This window comes from Mustela nivalis (genome assembly GCF_964662115.1).
Source record: "Mustela nivalis genome assembly, chromosome: 19".
In the NCBI taxonomy this organism is placed as follows: domain Eukaryota; kingdom Metazoa; phylum Chordata; class Mammalia; order Carnivora; family Mustelidae; genus Mustela; species Mustela nivalis.
The window spans coordinates 228,388-249,104 of NC_139038.1; the positions used below are offsets into that span (position 1 = coordinate 228,388).

Here is a 20,717-nt window from a genome sequence, read left to right on the forward strand (position 1 = left end):
TCTGGCCAGAGAGAGAGCCATGAGCCAGATGCACAGGCTGAGGAGGGATGACAGAGGGAGGCAATGGAGGACAGGAGGGGGCGGTGGGGGTCCCGCAGAGGCAGCAAGGCGCCCATGGATCACAGACAGTGAGAGAACACCGTGGGCTCAGACCCAACCCGTGGCCTCGCAAAGGGCTTGGGCCTCATTCGAAGAGAAGCCCGTTGGAGGGCTTTACCGGAGACCGGAGCACTCGGGTGCAGTCGGCGAGGACCTGTGTGGACGGCAGCCTGCGGGCCCAGGGAGGGATGCCCTCAGCCCTTGGCCAGGGCCCCGCATGGAGCTGGGGACACGCGGATACAGGAGCGGGGCTCCCCCACGGGGAGCAGGTCCACACCGCGTGTCCCTCAGCCCGTGACCGGCAAAGTGGACAGAGCAGGGTGAACAGGAACAGGAAGGAACGCTGTTCTGCCAGACGGTGGGGCTCCAGGTCACGTGGGCAGGACAGCCATCGTCCTGGCCTCTGCGTCCATAAACTGCTCCCTCCTGCCCATTTGCCAAGGCCCTGATGCCCACGGCGGGGGAGGAGGCCCACATCTGCAGCCGCTGCCTTGGGCAGGGTCCAACCAAGCTGCAAGGACCCCCGTCCACAGGTGCAGGCCCCACCTCCTGCCATTTAGATGAGACACGCTCCCTCACTGAGCCTGCCGCGGACAGAGGCGCAACCTTCCAGAGCGGGTAAGGGACACTCACGTCTACTTCTCCTTGGTCAATCACATAGAAGTTATCCCCTTCGTCCCCTGGAATGAAAGAAAGCAGAGGCTGTAGACACTGTGGAGGGGACCGCGTATGGCACTCATGGCCTCCCCGGGCGCAGTACCTCGCTTCCCGGAGGCCATGCAACATTGCGTCCCACCCGTTTTCCCTTGTTTAAAAATAAAGCTTATTACAAAGACCACCTACGGACACAGTATGCGGCCGGCACGTGGTCCCCCGTGGCGCAGTCACCCATGTCTCACGTGAGGTGTTTGACTCTTTTAACGGGCGTGCTAAGTGACATGCTCCGTCTCATTAGTGACCTTCCTCAAGTGCGGACAACGGGTTTTGTGTTCACCCCCAGGCACAGCCATGGCCCACGGCCCCAGCGCTCTGGCTCAGAGAAGCAGGAGACCTACCTTGCTGTATGACGGTCTCCCCAGCGATGTGCGTGACAGGGAACATGGCATCGAAGATGTCACTGGAAGAGAAAACACACCATGTGTCAGAGCCGAAGTGACGGGGGGGGGCGCACGCAAGGACCTCACGGCATCTCCTCCCATGGAGTGAAGGGCTTGGCTCCCCACCTGGGGACAGAAAGGGTCTGTCAAAAATGGAATCACACCGGACACATTGCTTTGGACACAAAAAACATAACACACCCCCTCTCCCATCGGCCAACACCATCCTATGAAAACACTATCTTTTGCAAGCTACCCAAGGGGAGACGCTTCCCCTCAAGCAGCGTCCTGAGACCCCAGATACAGAATGACATGTTAGACACACAGAAGCTGGAGAGCCTGACTCCAGTGGTGCCAGCCGGCAGCTGGGCCATTTAATTTCCCAACTATGGCGGTGGAATGGGCCAAACGGGCAGGACACGGACAGTGGGGAGGGGGAGTGTGCCCACTGGGGACTCTGTCTCTGTTGACCGCAAGGAGAATGCAGTGTCAGGGGGCAGGCTCTTGCTCCTAAAATGCACAGCGGCCTTCAAGAGACAGCACCCCACCCCCACAGGTTCCCGACGGACAAGTGGGCAGCTGGGGCCTTTCTGGAGCAGAGCTCAGGGCGGCCTGCCTCCTCCCACCAGAAGAGTCTCAGGGACCTTCGCCCGTCTGCTCAGGCTAGTCCGACCTCAGGGGGGACTCATAGGCACTGAATCCGGGCTGGACGCCCAGCCGCCAGGAACAAACGTGGAATCAGATATGTGAGCCGCCTGGGCCCTGCTGTTCCCAGGGTCCAGGAAATGCTAACAAGTCTTTCTCAAAGTAGTAGCTGTTTGGGGCGCCTGGGTGGCTCAGTGAGTTAAGCCGCTGCCTTCGGCTCAGGTCATGATCTCAGGGTCCTGGGATCGAGTCCCACATCGGGCTCTTTGCTCTGCGGGGAGCCTGCTTCCTCCTCTCTCTCTCTCTCTCTCTCTGCCTGCCTCTCTGCCTACTTGTGATCTCTGTCTGTCAAATAAATAAAATGTTTAAAAAAAAAAAAAAAAGTAGTAGCTGTTTTCACTGAGGTGGGGGGAGGGTGCAGCAAGGGTCCCTCCCAGCCCCATCTCCTCCCCACTCGGCACAGACCTGGTGTCTGTCCCCTGGCCTGGGCGGCCCTTCTCAACCACACCTTCCCCGGGGGAGCAGACGGGTCTGGTCTGGTTTTCTGCATTTCTTCAAAACCACAGCATCAGGGATCTCAAAATGAGCAGATCGCTAAGAAATGATTTTTCAATTCCTACCTCACTGTTTAGAAACTTGCAGTGGTAATGGTAAAATATTTCCCCAGATGCCATTACCAGTGAAGCCAACCCTAGGACCCAGCACCACGCGCGGCCTGGTCAGGGGCTCTGCACGGCCGTCAAGCCCCACGGTGGGCCCCAGCCCACTGCCTACCGCACACACGGCCGGCGGGCTATGGCACACAGACGAACCTGTGAAAAGGCCTATGGCTACCATTCACACGGAAGTCCTGTTTCTTGATGTGTGCTTCCACGGAGAAATGCGGACGTGGTGAATCCCCTAGCGGCTGTCGTCCCTGGGCCTGACCCAGCCCCCCACTGACCACACAGGCCTCCCCCACCCAGGGTACGTTAAGAGCAACGGATCCCAATCTGTGAACAGCAAAGTCAGAGAGCCCCACTTCCTCTGGAAGAAGATAAGGCCCCAGCGCCCCCCAGTTCATCACCAAGGCTTGGACACAGGCGGCATATGGGATAGACGCTCGCGCTCCCGCTGGCTCGGCCCAACCCCCCGAGAGGCCCTCTCTTTCCCCATCTTGAGTCCTCAAACAAAACCCAATCCTTCCTGCTTCTTAGCACTTAATGGTATTCAAAGCCCCTGTTTGCTTCTGCTGGGAAAAGAAAACCGGTTTTCTATTCTAGTCTGGAAGTGACCTCTGGAAGGCTTTCCTGAAGCTGTCGCCCGCATCTCAGGGAGTCGGACACGTGGGTCCCACCGCCCCCGCCAGGATCCGGGACACTGGGCTTGGCACTCAGGCATCAGGGCTCTGCCAGGCCCGGGGACACAGAACTGTGAAGATGTTCCAGTCCTCACTCTGGGAGGCCCCAAGGATGGGACCAGCACTGGCCGAGCGCTCTTCATTTGTCCGCTTGCTCTGAGGTCAGACCCGCGGCTGTCTCATCCAGACGAGGAAACCAGAGACGCGAAGGGTCTCTGCCAAGGCCCACAGCTGGGAAGAGGGCAGGCCGGGCCGCCCTCCTGTCTTCCTGCGCAGGGCTCTGTGGGGCGCCCGGGGCTAAGCAAGGCCTCCAGGCATGGAAGGGGTGGTGTGTTTGGGGGCACAGGGCCTTCCAGGTCTCAGGTGGTGGGAGGTCCTGATGCCAACCCCAGGGAAGTCATCGGCCAGGGAGAGGTGCTGGTCATTGCTAGGAGGCAGAGCCCTCCAGTCCCAGAGGCAGCCCTGACAAAGAGGCTGCTCCCTGACCCTCCCACTCAGCCCGATGGTGGGGTCCTCAGGCTCCCGGGTGGACCCAGGCCAGAGCAGGTGCTGCTCCCTTGATTGCAGGAAGCAGCTAAAGTGCCTGCTCGCCTTATCCCAGTGTCCCTATAGCCCCGTGGGCGCTTTTCACCAGAAACCTCCTACACTCCCAAGGTAGCCCAAGCAGCCGAGGGACCCTCAGCATTGGACCAGGAGGGACGGGGCCAGGGGCATCACCTGTTAACTGTGCTTGAATTATAACTATCTATCGGTACTGTTGGTTTTTGTCCCTCCAGGTCAGGGGTTGGTTCTCTGCCCTGCTGTAGCACAGACACCTCTGCTTTCCGCTTCTGCCTACACAGCCCTTCCAGATTAAGGGTTTATGGGTGTAAAGTGGAGTAAATAGAAAAACCAGTGAAATCGACAGCACGGAAACGCAGCAAACTGCTTCGAGAATCGGCCTGCAGCATCGTAGGCTGGGCTTCCGTGCTTCCGCTTCATGCCATGAGGTCAGGCAGGCCCAGCGACCACCCCAGTGCTGAGGGGGCCACGGGCGTAATATTCCAAGATGATCGGCAACAGCCAGGACACGTACGGAAGCGCCCACGCCACCCTCAGGGGACAAGATCACAGGCACCGCTCAGGCCTCAGCAGCCTGTTCACGACAGGGAAAGGCCATCCACATCCACACAAGGCTCCTTCACAGCCCTCCTGCCTCCCTCTGTGCCGGCCGTCTGACTCACCATAGGTCTTTGGTATGATATGGTTGGAAGGACAGAGGTTGGATGGATGGATGGATGGATGGTGGTTGGACAGGTGGGAGGATGGGGACTGGGGAGTGGGGGGGTGTGGATTTTCTTGGCGTTAATCGATTGCTCCTCATTTTCTATTTCTTCACGTGCTAACGTGGGACCATTTTCAAAGTTAGTTCCCAACATTTAAAGATTGACAGAGTTAGAAAAATCCAAATTTGGGGCTTTTCTTCGAAAAATAAAAGGAAGCTCTAGCAACATGGATCCTGCGCTCTCACAAAGCAAGACCTCAGCCCACTCCCCCACACTGGTCAGAGCACAAGCTCTCGGGTCTGCCACGATCCCCGGAAGGGCATGGATTCCCGACCCTCGGCCACGTGTATGTGCCAAGCTGCCCGTGTGGCTCACGCTCTGGGCGTGGCAAGTGCCCATGTAGGACTTCTTCACAAGGGGTGGGGGGTCATCCTGATAGCAACCCAGGGACCTGCCGCCACTTGTAAACTTGCCTGGAGAGACCCAAGGGGCTGAATCTCTAAGGACTTAACTCATCTGTCTGTAGAATGGGCACAGCAGCTCGTCCGCCCTCCTAGAGCTCTGGGAGCCTAACCCAGGTACTGATGCTCGCGAAGCCTGGTCAGGAGCTTCTGCCAGCGTTTCTGCCACTTCCAGATCCCACACACATAGCAGCGGGGAGCCCCTTCTCCTAGTCCTGCAAAGACGGTCACACAGATCTCAGGAACCCTGGGAGTGAATGCGAATGAAGCCAGAAGGTCTTGGCCTGCCCTCATTTCTTGAAACGTCCTGTTTTGAAAGATGTGAGACTTCTGGATGCACAGGGGGACCTGGGGTCCAAGCAAGAAGCATGTCCTACCCCCAACTGGTGACGTCAGGAGAGCAGAGAGCCACATGGCTCAGATGCACCATGGTAGGTCTGCACAAAGTCATGCGTGTGTGTTGACAAGGACCAGAAAGAACAGAGACCACCCGGACTGCAGGAAACATGTCCAGTGCTCACGAGTGTGTTTTGCTGACTCCAGAATGACGCACGGATGGGGAAAGTGCCCCTGACATCGGTCCGTCCCCTCTAGAAGTAGGTCTGAAAGACCCAAACCTGCTGTTGTGCCCTGGGGAGAATCTCTCCCTGGCTGTTTGGCTTGCGGGCCACTGTCACCAAAAGAAGGCAGCATCCTGGGCCTAGGACAACGCCCTAGAGTGCTGGGCACCACGGCAATGTCCTCTTGGACGCTGCAGGTCTCAGCGGGAGGGACAGAGCCAGCGCTCCAGACACAGTGGCCCCGGGTTGTGTGTAGGCGTCTCCACTGTTTGGGTGAAAGCTCACTGTTTTTCTCTACAGACTGCGAGTTTCTAAATAATTCTCTCTAAACAGTGATAACTCAGGCATTGCTGAGGACTGTGCTGAGATGTGAGGTCCCACCCACTTCTGCTGGAGCCCCAGGAACACGGTGTTTGTTAACCCCGGGGGGCCTCTGCCTCAGGGGCTGCCATGGTTTCTTAGGCACACGGGCCTGACTGGAGGGTCAAGCACCATCCATCCGTTGGGGCCACACTCAACTCTGATTCAGCCACCGGGAGACCATGGAGAACAAGACACATGCAGTGCCTGCCTCTAGAGACACCAGCAAAACAAGGGTAGATGGGGCCTTCTAGCCATTCAACAAACACAGAGGACCAGTACCCTTCCTGCCTCAGCCTGTGGCAAGAACATACGTGAGAAAGACTAGCCCGGCTTGCCACCTGGCAAAGACTTCACAAGAGGTATCCGTGCCCCTGAGTGGACAGCCATCAGCAGGTGGCTCCTCGACCTGGGGGTCCAGTAGTCAGGATGTTCCAGAAGCAGCTAATGGTTTTTATGGCGTATCAACTAGAAACAGAGGACGGGCACCAAAGGCTCTGGGTCAGGCCCACGTCCCGCCTGTAACCAAGCTTGGCTGGAAATCTCATCACACTTCTGCACGACGGGCTCAGAAACAGGGCCTGGGAGCCAAGGAGAGAGGGAGTCACCTCTAAGGGCCCATCTCCTGAGACTCAGATGCTGGATCTTTCTTCAAGGAGTTCATGCTGGCAGCCAGGACCGGGCTTCCAGCTCTGGGTCAGGTTGAGGGGGGGCAGCGGTAGCGCAGAGAAAAGCCCGCCAGCAGCAACTCATCTGAGGTTCGGCCGGGGTCAGCATGGCCTCCCAGCAGGCTAGCCGGAGACAGTGGGCAAGCACGTTCGCCCCCCCATCCCGGACTCCTCGGGTGGGACACCTGAGGTGCACAGAGCTCCCCAGCCCGGTCTGTCTTCACCTCTTCCAAGAAATCCCTGGGACTCCTCCCCCTGCACACCAGTCGGGGCTCCTTGGCTCTCGTGCTCGTTTGCAGAATGGTTGGTCTGAGCCCCTTAGGAACGGGGATTAAGGTTCACTGTCCCGCAGCCCACAGCCAGGGCTTCTCCTGGGGGAACACAGGTCTCGGGAGGCCCACACTGCCCAGTGCTCTCCACAGTGCAGGGGGCCTTCCCAGCTGCTCATGGGAGTTTCCTGGACTCCAGACTGGCTGCACGTCCACACCCATAGGCCTCACTGCCCTCTCTGAGGGAGCACCGAGGGGGTCCAGGGGGGCTGTGCGGACATTGGTGCCCCGGCATGCCCAAGCCGTGAGAGGCCAAGTCTGGCAGCCGTAGGCCGCTCCCTGGGGAGCTGGAACATGTGGGCCATGTCTGGCACCTCCAAGGCCCCTGGGACTCCACGCCTGGCACAGTGCAGGGAAACACACAGCTCCTGCCACGATGCAGCAGGTGGAGGGAAGGCCCAGCGCTGGGACCCTCAGTTCTCTGGAGCACAGCACAGAGAGGTATGAGGCTGCCGGGCTCTGTAGCCAGGAAGAGGGTCAAAATCCATCACACGCCTGCAGGGTAATCACAAGCCAAGCTGAGCCTCAGTTCCTCCATCTGTAAAATGACGCCATTGAGAGAAGCGAGCTCACAGGCACAGTGACTGGCAGAGGGCACAGTTACCTCACAGGGTGCCGAGGCTCCTCCAGTGGGGGTGGGTCCTGAGTCATCTCCTGCCTCAGACAACCCCTCCTTCTCCGACAGCTGGAGCACAGTGACCCCAGGTGGCCGGTTCCTCCCGGCTAGCGGCTGTGGAGGTTGGACAGCAAACCCAAAACACCCAGAATGCCCAGTCTACTGTGCAGAGCGCTGGGTGGTCTCTGGTTTGGGGCTATTACAAATAAAGCTGCTGGGATCATGATTCCAGCTCAGATCATGATTCCAGGGTCCTGAGATCGAGTCCCCCGTCGGGGGTGGGGGGGGGTCCCTGCTCAGCGAGGAGCCTGCTTCTCCCTCTGCCTCCTCTGCTACTTCCCCTGCTTGTGCTCTCCCTCTCTCGGATAAATAAATCTTGAAAGAAAGAAAGAAAGAAAGAAAGAAAGAAAGAAAGAAAGAAAGAAAGAAAGAAAGAAAGAAAGAGGAAGGAAGGAAGGAAGGAAGGAAGGAAGGAAGGAAGGAAGGAAGGAAGGAAGAAAGAGAGAGAAAAGAAAAGAAAAATGAGAAAACTAACACGCAGGTGTTTATACGGCCTTCTGCCACCACTGCTCTGGGACAAATGCCCGAGAGCGCCGCTGCTGGGTCACACGGCCAGCAGTTCAGGCCTAGTTTTCCAGGGTCTACCATCTGACATTTCCCGGAGCCATGACCCCGCTTCTCCGCATCCGCGCCAGCTCGCAGGGCCCTGCCTGCCGCTCCTCCCAGCGACCAGACAAGTGCGGCCCCTGGCGTCCCGTGCACAAACTCCCGTCTCCTTAGACGCTGGTGGTAGGAGTATCTGTTCTTGCGTGTGTTCCCGTCTTCAGGGAAGGGTCTCCCCCCGGCCTTCTGCCCAATTTCTCAGCAGACAGTTTCGTTTTGCATTGCTGACTTGGGGAGGTTCTCGAGTGCTCCTGACACCCAGCCTCATCTGGGCCGGTGGCTTGCAAGTGTGTCTTCCCTCCTCCCAGGGCCCTTCAAGGAGCAAATGCCTCCCCTGTGAGGAGGTTGGCCGACTGCTTTTCCTTTCACAGATCGCAGCCCTGATATCGAGGAACTCTGCTGCTCAGTCCTAGGGCCCAAAGATCCTCCCCTCCCAGTTTCACAGCCCTATGCTAAGTCTGTGATCCATTTTGAGTTAAATTCTGAATAAGATGGGAGATTTCGGTCGAGGCCCGCATTGAAAGCCAACCCTCCCCACCCCCTGCGTCCTCTCATGTGGCTCCTCTGTGGTGCCCCTGGGGCTGTGCGTCTGCACCGACCTGCCTCCCCCCCATACTATCTCATACTCTGCCATGTTGTTTTCATGCTCCCAGGCTCTGAACCCTCCCAAATCAGCTTTAGCATAAGCCTGAGCTTATCTACGTCAATCTGAAACACTGCTGAGATCTTGGGAGCAATTGCATTAAACCCACAGCTCAATCTGGGGACAAGTGACATCTTTACTATGCGGGGTCTTCTAACTCACGGACATGGTACATTTCTCCGTTTACTTGGGGCTCTCTGACTTGTTTCCTCAGCATTTTGTAATTTTCACTTCACGCATCTTGCAAATGTGGAGTCTGGACCTAAGCTTTTCACTCAATTTAGAGTGACCATAACGACATTGCATTTTTCATCTCAGTTTGCACAAGGTTGTTGCTTGTATATGGGAACAGGTGATTTTTGCAAGCTGACCTTGCGTTCTTGATCAGACCGAACCTCCCGTCAGTGTCCTTAGGATCTCGCCTGTGCAGAACTCTTAAAGAAACCCCCATCGAATCTCCCGGACCTTATACCGGAGCTCCCAGGAGCAATACCGGAGCTCCCAGCACATTCTAGGAAATGCACTGTTGTCACTGGAGCCCCAGCAGGGCCGCGCCTTTCATTTTGCCTCTAGTTTGCTTTAACTGGACATAGTGGTGAACTCAAGGGTGCCTGACGGCAGCACAATGGAAGGCCCTGTAATGACCCCAAGGCTGGAAAACGCAGTCACAGCTTCTGTGCGTGGAAGGCAGCGCCCCCACATCAAAAGGACCACATGGATGGACATCAGGGTGCTGTGTGTGTTTACATACACTGTCTCCTTCATACGCCATGGCAGGCCCTGCGATGTTGCCACACGGCCCCCAGACAGCAGACAGGGGCGCAGATCTGGTATGTCGTGTGCCCACAGACACACATGCAGGTAAGTCCAGACACAGGGCGGCCATGGTCAAGTTCACGCTGGGCCCAGCAAGACCCGGGACCCTGGATCTCAGGAGCTGCAGCTCCCCCCAAACTCTCAAAGAGGAGTTTCAGTGTTTCTGGACGGGTGGTGCACAAATCCCCAAACTGGGAAAGTCTAATGTTTATGAACTTTTCCGGTTCTGCAAATCCAAGTGCTGAGGGGCAGTGTGGCAGGTGGAGAGGGCATCAGAAGACCATTGCTTCCTTCCTAGATTCTAACAACGGCTATAAAATTACTGAAAAGAACAGCAGAACACTCCCTGAACTGAGCCACTTGCAGAATCATCATTATTTCCACACAATTAAACCTTGTTCTCTGCGAAAGCATCACTTGGAAATGGGCCTGTTCTTGGCCGGGACCCCTGAACCCACAATGAGCCACATAAAATTGATTACGAATTAATTGTTCCATGAGATGATTAGCTTTGAACTACAGGCCATCACAGCCCCAGGTAATTAAAAACAAGCCATGTTAAACAAATGAAATTAAAACCAAGACAAATGCTTCCGTGGGCCACTGGCCCCCTGGTAAGAGGAAGGTGGTTCAATCAAGAAGGTCCATCAGCTAAGCTCACCATCACACAGGAGTGGGGTGGCCTGGCAGATCTGAGCCCGTGATGCTTCCCAACAGGGCAAGTGTTTCTAAGTTAACAGCTAAAATGTTTTGTTGTATGTTTACTGAGTTGCACAGTAGGTGATTTCTGGCCGGCTACAGACAGACACCACCTGCCCTGTCCCTCTGTAAACAGCCCCGGGCACTACAAACCCATAGTGTGATGGGTTAAGTGTCTGCTGACTGGGACGTGGCAGGCCCAGATGATGTCCAGACAGCCAGCCAAATGTTCTCTCCAGGCTGCGGGGTGCTTCTGGAGGAGATGAACACCTGAGCCAGAGGGCTGAGGGGAGATGGCCATCCCCAAGGCAGGCGGGCCCTGTCCCATCCATTGAGGGTCTAAGGGGACAAAACGGGGAGCAGGGGAGTGGACTCTCTGCTTGAGCTGGGACATTGCCTCCTCCTGTCCCTGGAGCACACCCAGCCAGGCTCCCGGGTCTCAGGCCCTCGGACTTGGCCGGACCACACGGCCAGCCCTGCTGGGTCTCAGCCTCCTCAACCATGCACACTGGCTCCTGTAATAGATGCCTCGTGTATACCTGTGTCCCACTGGCCCCATCTCTCCAAGAACCCATACGCCCCTGTGGCCAGACACTCACCAGCTACTGAAAACAAGACGTCACTGAGCACGGAGTATTTTTTAATATTGGCTGACTAAACATAAACACTAACATTTTTTTTATAAACTATTGAATTGAAAGATTACAATTGTTCTGGAAACATGGCATTCAGGGGTTTTTCTTAAGAGATTTATTTCTTTATTTTAGAAAAAGCAGGCGTGCAAGTGGGGGAAGGGGCAGAGGGAGAGGGAGAGAGAGAGAGAGGAGCAGACTTCCCGCTGAGCACAGAGACCAGAGCCAAAATCTGGAGTTAGATGCTTAACCGACTAAACCATCCAGATGCCTCTCACTTAGAGGTTCTATACCTGCACTGATTTTTTTGCACTTTGCTTGAAAATGGTCTCTGCCTCAATGTCTGGTGGCCTAAGGGTTCTACAACTCCAGGCAACCCACCCAGGTAAGACCCCCTCTCACGCTGGAAGTCATTCTAAGAGAAAAGGCTGGGAAAGGTGACAGCAACTGTAAACACATCTCCAGCCACTCAGACCCAAATACGAATCTGAAGCTGAAACTGGGGGATTCTGACCCTTTGTGAGTGGCCCCTGGAAGGCCTGCACCCCAGGGTCCGAGTGTCCTGCTAGAAGACCCTGGCCCGCAGAAGGCAGGATCCAGGTCACTCTCTCCTCCCCCATACTTGGTCCCCTCTGACCACCTGGGCTGTCCCTGGTGGTCAGACCAGAAACGAGCCTCCTGATGCTCCACTTTGCAGGTCTTGGGTGAAACATTCCCTGGCCCCCCAAGAGGCCTTCCCTAGCTGCTGTGACCCTTCCCCACTCTAGAACGATGCAGAATCACATACTGAGGAGCAAGTATGCGGGGAGCGAGCTTCTGCGTTCCGAGACAGAGGGAGCACTCCCAAAGCTCGCGAAAGCCATGTCGTCTGCCAAAGTCACACAGCCAGCAAACGGCAAGGCCAGGCCTGAGCCCAAGGTCGTCCCAGCTGGCTCTCCCTAGACACCTCTGGCTCCCCTGCCTGACTCAGCCTCCACTTACCAGCAAAACAGTCTCCAGCACTGCTGCCTCTCAGAGCGTAACCCGAGCCCTCCACCTTCTAGAAGCTTCCCTGGGCTCCTTCCCTTTTGGTGCTGATACTCTCTCAGGCCTGGAATTTGAGGGCTTCTCAAGGGTAGGAGCCTATGCTCTACCACCCAGCTCATGACCCCTCACAGCACCCAGCCCAGGACAGAGCACACGGCCACGCTCAGGGAACCTGGCAGCCCTGATGTTCACCCCCTGCCCCAGAGCAGAGAAGAGCCCTCTGGGCCTGGCCAGACACTGACCCAGGGTCCCTGTGAGAGCTTCATGAGATCACGCAGATCAAGGGCTCTCCAGGTCCGCAGCAGGGAGGAAACCCTGGTCCACAGACTTGTGAGTCCCCGGGCAAAACCAGCTCTGGAGACAGTGATGTCTTCCAGCCCCACAACTAGTCTTTAGAAAACTGTCTTTTCTAAAAGGTCGGGGAGAGGCGCCTGGGGGCTCAGTCAGTGAAGCATCTGCCTTCAGCTCAGGTCATGGTCCCAGGGTCCTGGGATCGAGCCCCGTGTTGGGCTCCCTGCTCGGCGGGAAGCCTGCTTCTCCCTCTGCCTCTGGCCCCCACCCACCTTGTGCTCTTTCTCTCTCAAATAAATAAATAAAATCTTTAAAAAAAAAAAAAAAAAAAAAAGCTCAGGAAAAGTCAGGGGAACCTGGGTGGATAAGGAACGAAAGAAGGAGTGAGTGATGGAGGGACGACCGGAGGAGCTCACCCGGCCCCCCTCCCTCAGTGACAGGGGCCAGCCTCTGCTACGAGAGGGCTTCGTGCCAACAGCCTCACAGTAGGGGTGCAGGCAGGGTCAGAGACCGCGCTGCGGGCAGGTCTGGAAACGGGGATTTAGCAGCTGACGGCTGGAGGTCGCTCTTCCCCATGGCGGCTCCTGGAGTCAAAGCACCCCATCTCTGTTTTGCCAAGTCCCAGCAACTGCCGCTCTTCCCGAAGGACGAGGCCGGCCAGCTGTTGCCGTACAGGACGCAGCTCAGGGAGGCTGGGCCTTCAGGAGCCACGGGGACAGCACGCAGAGCCCCGCCGGCTAAGTTCTGGGGGACCCTGGCTCCCTTCCGCTTCTGGGGCTCCCATGCTCAGGGCGCGATCCGCAGGCACCCTGGACAGCACCAACCCCGCCGGGGGGACCATCCTGGAGGCCGGATCCAACGTAGGAAGGAGTGCGCCCCGTTCAGAAATGCAAGCCGGCCCTTGGCAGCTCTGGGCGTGAGGGCGGGCAGAGCCACGCCACCCCGAACACGCATGCCAAACGTGGAGCAGTGACAGGGACGGGCGCGGATGAAACCTCCGCCCTCGCACATTGAAATATTTACGGCTCAGCCATCTGACCGCGGAGGCCCGCTTCGGGAATCCGGGAATCCGGGTGGGAGAGTGGGAGGGAGGAGAGAGGACGGAGCCGCGCGGAGCAGGAGCGGGAGCGCGGGGGCCGCGAGCCTCGTCACGCTCTTGCCTCCCCGGCTGCTCACGTCTGCGATTCCCCACCATAAAAGAACTTGTAAAAATAGTACCTTGCAGTCATTTCTACTAACGGAGAGTCACTAGAACGGTTTGCACAACGCCCCAGAGTAAGGAGTTCTCTGGTAGTAAAGGACACACACGCCTCACACGCCCACACACACGCGAATGCACACACCACACGCACACAGACTACACACGCGTGTACACACACGCAGATCTGGGATGTCCGTGTGCCCCTTCTCAGCAGGGCCGACCTGAAACCCCCACACACGTGCTCCCCCCACCACCGGTGGGGTCCCCACAACAGACACCTGAACGTGCCTTCCTGGGCACCCCTAGGGGCTGCTAAATCCTGGGCCAACCCCCTCAGAGGCTCCTGGGAACCCCACCCAGATGCTGGGCCAGCAGCAGCTCCCCCCAGAGAGAGCCGCCATCCCCTGGGGTCTCCAGGCCCATACACCCCATCAAAGGGGCCTTCTGAAAATGCAGCCCCAGCCATCCAGAGAGCAGACGGCGTCCTGACACAGACCCCCACCCGTGGGACGGTTCGGGTGAGCAGACGGAGGGCCAGCTCCATGCGGAGGGCAGAGTCCACATACACGGCTGTCTGGGAAGACTCAGCTGCGTTTATGCTCTTAAACCAAAACAAAATCCCTGGTGAGTCAAGCCTTCAATCGCTGAAAGAAAAACAAGCAGCAAACTGGGAAGGTTCTAGAAAAGATCACAGTGTGTTTGTTTACTTACGGTCCTGACGTCTGGGAGGCATTCTGTAGAACGCCAGGAGCCATAAAGTAAGGAGGGTCAGCCTGCTAACATGAAGGACAGCTTGCCTGTGGACAGGTGACACGAAAGTGCTGTGGCCCACTCCATGGAAGAACAACGCGTCAGACGTCAAGACAGAAAGATGGGACCCCTGCCCCCACGGGGAAAAGCCCTGAGGACACCAGCCAAACATGAAAGGACACGCACGGGGATCCCACGCACAAGAGGACCTGGAGTTGTCAGACTCACAGACACAGAGAGCAGACGGCGAGGCCAGGGCTGGGGGAGCGGGCGGGGATCCGTGTGGATAGGGTCTCTGTTGGGCAGAGGTGGGGGAATGGAACATTCTGGAGCCAGACGGGATAGACAGTGCCCCTGAACTGGACACTGAGAAATGGTTAAAGTGGTAAATTTCTGAGTTGTACATGTTTTACCACAATAAAAGAATTATGGGAAAAAATTTTTAAACTTCCATATGACAAAACAATTTCACAGGCAAACAGAAGAGTCCAATCACAAAATAACTGCTCTACAGCTAATCATCAAAGGCCTGATTTTGTCAGTTGACCAATAACTCACGCAAACCTGTCGAAAAACAACAACAAGCACAGGATCAATCGGGCGATTTGCAGAGGACGCAGAAACCAAGTAACTGGTGGACAGAAGCGCGGGTCCTTCACCCTGATGGGCGCCCTGCTTGGGGGCCACATGGGGCTCCAGTGCAAAGACTCTAGATTTCAGGACGGCAGAGCGTGAAAGGGAGAGCGGGGGCCTCCCAAGCCCAGGGTCCACGCCCAGAAATGACCCTGACCTCGAGCTGCCATTTCCCAGCAGATGTTGGGGTGAGCAGGAAGGGCGGGTAGGGCCAGCACAGGTGCCACACACAGCACAGGGCCGTTGGAAGGTGGGGCTGTCTCTCCCGAGGCACCTTCCAAAATGAGAAGGGGATGCCATTTAACCCCAGGGCGCTGACACCTGAAAGGAATAAGGCAGAACCATGGGGGGCCAATGCAACACCCCGTGTGGGAAGAATGCCCCCGAAAGTGTCTGCATGGGGGATGGCCACACAGGCACCCCTGGGTTATCGTCTGTACCTCTTAGCACTTAAGATAACGGCGGCCTCCCACGGAGCCCATGGCTCCTGCCCGAATTCAGCACTTGACGTGGCAAATCCGTCCTTCCTTCTCTCACACTGTTCCCGCCACTCCAACGCCCTCCCCACTCTCCTCTGCCCGTCCTTGAAGACCGGCTCAAAGGTCACTGGGTCTAGTAAGTGAGGTCCCCAAAAGGACAGGGAGGATGGGGTCTGCTCCTCCTCTGCGACCCCACGTGTTGGGCAGATGGCCGTGGGACAGCCACTTCTCGGAAAAGGACTGTTCACTGTGTGAGTACCCATCCCCACTAGAGGGATCTCGCAGGAGATACAGCTGTGTCTCGGGGACCTGACACCCACAGGGACATGCCCCCCACAGGGCCTCATCAGCGAGCATCAGGTCCCACCAGCTGTGGGACCCCGGGCAAGCAAGGTGCCCCTCAGCCCACCACTTACCTGCAGGGCTGTGTGGGTCAGGAGGGACCCAGAGCTGCCAGCCACCTGCTGGGCTCTGACCCAGGACCCAGCATTACCCATAACGATGCTGCTTTTTCACTCTGCATGAACCTGGGGCGTGTGCCAGTCTCTCTCAGGAAGACCGGGGATGTCCCAGAGAACCCATGTAACCTTGGACCATTCACCTGCCTCCTCTGGGCCCCATTTTCCTGGCTGACCTATGGGAGCAGGGACACTGGCCAGGCCCCCATGGAGTCCTCATGGAGATGGGGACAAGGGTGGGGGATCACAGTCCTCCTCCCGGGCCACCCGACCTTCACCCTGGCCTCTCCCTACAACCCCCCAACCCCAGCCAGCTGGCAGGCACATCGCCTAACTTTAGTGGCCACCGCTCAAGAATGGAGGGGACCCAGGACCTGAGGCACCCACCAGGTCTGGAAGCCAGTGGGCTCGCTCACCACCAGGGGGCATCTTGCCACGCATCCTTCCAGGACTCAATTCCTGCTCCTGAGCAACCGGGCCGTCCTACCCCCTCCCAGGGCCTCCATATAATGGACACGCGCAGCAGAAAGACCTTGGGTGCCCAAACCAACCATCTTTGGGAGCCCGTGGGGCAGCATCAACAGGGGAGCTGATTAGGGGCAGGAACATGGGGAACGGCTGAGTCTGTGGCACCCTGGGCACAGCCCCTCCTGATTCTGGACGTCTTCAAGCATCACGGCACCAAACCACCGAGACCACAGACAGGCAGGATCCACAGCAAGCCGCTAGATGTCCACACTGGACAACAGAGCCCCGAGGCTCTCCCACTGATCCCATAATCAGATGGGCCGGGCTCTGCGACCCGGATCCCCAGGAACACAGGCCCTGGACGCCCCTCCCCAGCTAAGACGCCACAGAAAACTGAAACTGCACCTTGTTCGACTTCCGACCTCATGACTTGACCCTGGTCACTTTTTAACAGACTGTCCCTTTTCCTGGGGGGGGGGTCACTGAGCTGGGTGGTGCCAGCACACGGGAAGAGGGTCACCCAGTGCAGCCCAGTCCTCACTTCTCCCTATCCTCATTGGGGGCCTTTGAGCGCTGGCTGATGCTCTCTGCACACAGCACCATCAGCAGCAAAGCCAGTCTGCCTTGTTTTGGGTTTTTTTTTGTTTTTTTTTTAGATTTTATTTATTTATTTGACAGCAAGAGAGGGAACACAAGCAGTGGGAGTGAGAGAGGAGGAAGCAGGCTTCCCGCCAGGCAGGGTGCCCAATGCAGGGCTCCATCCCAGGACCCTGGGGCCACGATCCAAGCCAAAGGCAGATGCCCAACCACTGAGCCACCCAGGTGCCCCTGTCTGCCTTGTTCTAACACGACGGTGCCCATGAGGCCTGAGATCTGGGGACCAGCTCAGAACACATCATGTGATGCAAGCTCCAGCTCCCAGCTTCACATGGAATGCGGCTCCCATGCCCCGGAAGTTAGCAGCCTCGCGGTCTCTGCCCAGAGCAGGAGGCTGTATGCAACACGAACACGAAACCCGTTGCTTGTTTGACCATTAACCTCCTCCTAAGAGGAGGCCCTGCATTCCCCCAAATGCTAATCTTGTGTTTTCGTGTTGCCTCAAAGAGAAGCCTCGAGGCCTGTGCCAGAGCCAGGTGGGAGGGAAGGGGCCAAAGCAGCTGGGGAGCAAAGGCTGCATGTGAATCCAGCAGACGGCGTGTTTTTCCCATCACCTGGGGGCCCCAGCCAATCTGGGGAAAAACAAGCTGCAGGAGATGCGCGGGCGGGCGGCAGAGCCGGTGGCAGATACCAGGAGACAGCTGCTCGGGCCAGCGGTGCGGTGCTCCCGCCAGAGCCTGTTTTAATTAGAGCTGCAGAGAGCGGGGCTGCTGCCAGGAAGGCCACCCCAGGGTGAGATGCCCTCGTCTGCCCGTCTGGCGGCTCTGGTAATGAGGCCCCAGTCGAGGGCCCAAAGCACAGCGCTGCCTGCATGGCCCAAACCGCACACACGGAGCCTCCTCATTACCGCGCTCTAGACTCCCAGAGGCACGGCGATGCTCATCTCCAGGCACCTGAAGTGCAGCAAGCCAGGAAGGGACCCAACTGAACCCAGCAGCTCCCTGCTCCCTCCCTCAGTCTGGGGTATACCCTCAGGGCCAGGCTAGGGTTCTCAGATGGCCCAGGGCCTAGAGGATACTGCAGGCTGCCTTCTGAGGCTCTTTGGGTCCCTGAGCAGGGTGCCCCTGGCATCCCCAGGAAAGACAGGAGATCCGCAACTGCTCACAGTAGCTCACATAGAGCAGGGAGTCTGCAGCCGCCACGGGCACCCTCACCTGGAGGAACTCCACACAGCAGAGGGGTGATGGAGGGGCGGGAAGACACCTGCTCCAGCCCCAGCCAGGACACCTGCTGCATGTCTCAGAGGGGTGGCAAGGGGCCGGCCCAGGGCACAAGGGGCTCTAGCATGTCTACTGTCACCTGGAGCAAGGGACAATGGTGAAGGGCCCTCCCCTCACTGAGCCTCAAAACCCTCTTCTGTACCCTGATGTTAGGGGATGAGCAGGCCTTCCACATGCCTTTCTGCAGTGTCCTGAGGCCCAGAGCAGCCAGCGTACCTACCTTAGGCCCAGGATGGACCTGGGAACGAGCTTGTGGAGTGGCCTCAGACTAAACACTGAGAGGAGTAAGGCCTGGCTGTGGGGTCCCTGTGGGGGTCTAGGCCAGCATCAGAGGGGCAAAGTGGTATCCAGGGAGAAGCCCACTGACACAGCCTGCCCTCCACCGCACAAAAGAGCTACCAAAAAGAGGAGGAGAAGGAGGATGAAGACTATGATGGTGAGGAGGGGAAGAGGGAGGGTGGTGGTGATGAAGGTGATGATGATGATGATGGTGATGATGATGATGATGGTGATGATGATGATGGGGATGGTGGTGATGATGGGGATGATGATGATGGGGATGATTCTGGTGATGATGGGGATGATGGAGATGATGGTGGTGATGATTATGGGGATGATGGTGATGCTGATGATGGGGATAATGATGCGATGATGATGACGACGATAGGGATGATGATGATGATGATGATGATGGGGATGATGAGATGGTGGTGATGGTGATGATGGTGATGCGGATGATGGTGATGATGATGATGGGGATAATGGTGTGATGATGAGGACGACGATAGGGATGATGGTGATGATGATGGGGAAGATGGGGATGATGATGATGATGGTGATGACGATGATGGGGATGGTGGTGATGATGGGGATGATGATGATGGGGAGGATTCTGGTGATGATGATGATGGGGATGATGGAGATGGTGGTGATGATGATGATGGTGATGATGGTGTGATGATGAGGACAACAGGGATGATGGTGATGATAATGGGGATGATGGTGGTGATGATGATGATGGGGATGATGGTGTGATGATGATGATGACAATAGGGATGACGGAGATGATGCTGGGGATGATGAGGATAGGGATGATGGTGGTGGTATAATGGGGATGGTAATGAAAGTGGTGATGGTGACGATGGCTTTGATGATGATGGGGATGGTGATGATGGTGGTGATAATGGGGATGGGGATGGTGGGATGAGGACAATGTTATACCCATAAACATTACTCTACTTGCTCTTCACTGTAACCCTCAAAGTAGGTTTTATGACTCTCATTTGACACTTGAGGAAACTGAGTCCCAAAGAACATCATCACATACCCTAATGACATGATTCAATGGTCTCCTTCCAAAAGATCTTTTAACACACATTCAATTTTGTAGCATGTGTGTGCGTGTGTGTCTGTCTGTGTGTACACAGAAGTGTGTGTGTGTTTGCATACGTGTACCGGTGTGTGTGTGTGTATGTGTGTGTTTGGGTGTGTGTTTAACATGTCTCTGGCCTGACACGGTGTGTTCAGGGGTCTCCTGGTCCTCCCTGTGGCTGCCCAGACCCACAAGCCAGAGACAACTCCCTGCATTCCCAGTTCACCCCAGGACACCTGGGCACCTCCTGACGACCATCTCTGGATCACCGGCTTTCCCGTGTTCCCTCCTCCTGCAGGAGCACATGACCTATGGTTACAAGAGTGGGGGAGGGAGAGCACAGGCTTTGGAGCCTCAGGGACTCCTGCTAGAACCCTGGCTCTGCTATGAGAGTCGGTGTGGCCTCCGGCAGCAGACACACCCTTGTTACAGACAATGGGGAAACAGCCAGAGAAAGCCTCCAGCAACGTTCACCTGGGTGGGGGGAGGGTGTGCTGTCCTAGGAGAGAGAACTAGGATGTTCGGAGGGTGAGCGGCCCTCCCCCACAGCTCCATTATACGACCTTCTGCTGAACAAAGAAGCTCACACAAACCCCTTACCCCTCGACTCGCAGGAGCACCCCCACACAAACTGTGGCCCTAAAGATGCCATCATGACCTGACCAGGGCAAGACCACCCTTCCCGTGGCCACGGGTCACCTGTCTCCCATCTGAACTTCCTGGGGAGGTTTTATGCACAAAGACACTCATCCTACTAGCGGAGCAGAGGGCTGTTTCCACCACCCCCGCGGGAGGCAGCTCTGAGTCGAGGCGTGCCAGGCACTCTGCGAACCTGGAAAGAATGTGCCCCAAACCACAGCCCAGGCTGCCGAGCCCGGCTTCTAGTAAACTGGAAAAAGCAAAGAACTTGGATGCTGTGCAGAGGACATCAAGTGAAAGGTCAAGAGACGTTGTCTCCGGCCGGCTCCCTCTGGAGTCCACTTCCTGAACCATCCGCCTATTTCTTCAGAGGCCTCAGCCAGAAAAAGGTTCCCCTCAGGGTTTCAAAATGGAAAGTGAGTTTTCCTGCGGCAGAAAAGCGCTCTTCCCAAGCCCGCCTCGCCAAGAGGAATTTCCAATCTCACCATCTGCTTCCTGCACTTCTAGTCCACCTAGCTCCGGGATCCAGAAAAGCCCGAGGCAGTGGGAACCATGTGACTCTGGAAACTCGGGGCCAAGGGCACAGGACCCGTGCACAAACTCTTCCTGGACACACGCAGCCAAGACGGCC

At 57.0% G+C, this 20,717-nt stretch overlaps 1 protein-coding gene across 3 annotated transcripts in view; it reads right to left on the reverse strand.

Annotated features, from left to right (window-relative positions):
* The window catches only part of PRKAR1B (protein kinase cAMP-dependent type I regulatory subunit beta), an 80,320-nt gene that overhangs the window by 31,432 nt on the left and 28,171 nt on the right, over window positions 1–20,717 (reverse strand). For all 3 annotated transcript variants that reach the window (XM_082714061.1, XM_082714062.1, XM_082714060.1), the window contains 2 exons: window positions 1,155–1,216; window positions 733–779 (listed from right to left, as the gene is read on the reverse strand). In XM_082714061.1, the coding sequence (XP_082570187.1) occupies window positions 733–779; window positions 1,155–1,216 (109 nt within the window). The remainder of the gene's footprint in view (window positions 1–732; window positions 780–1,154; window positions 1,217–20,717) is intronic.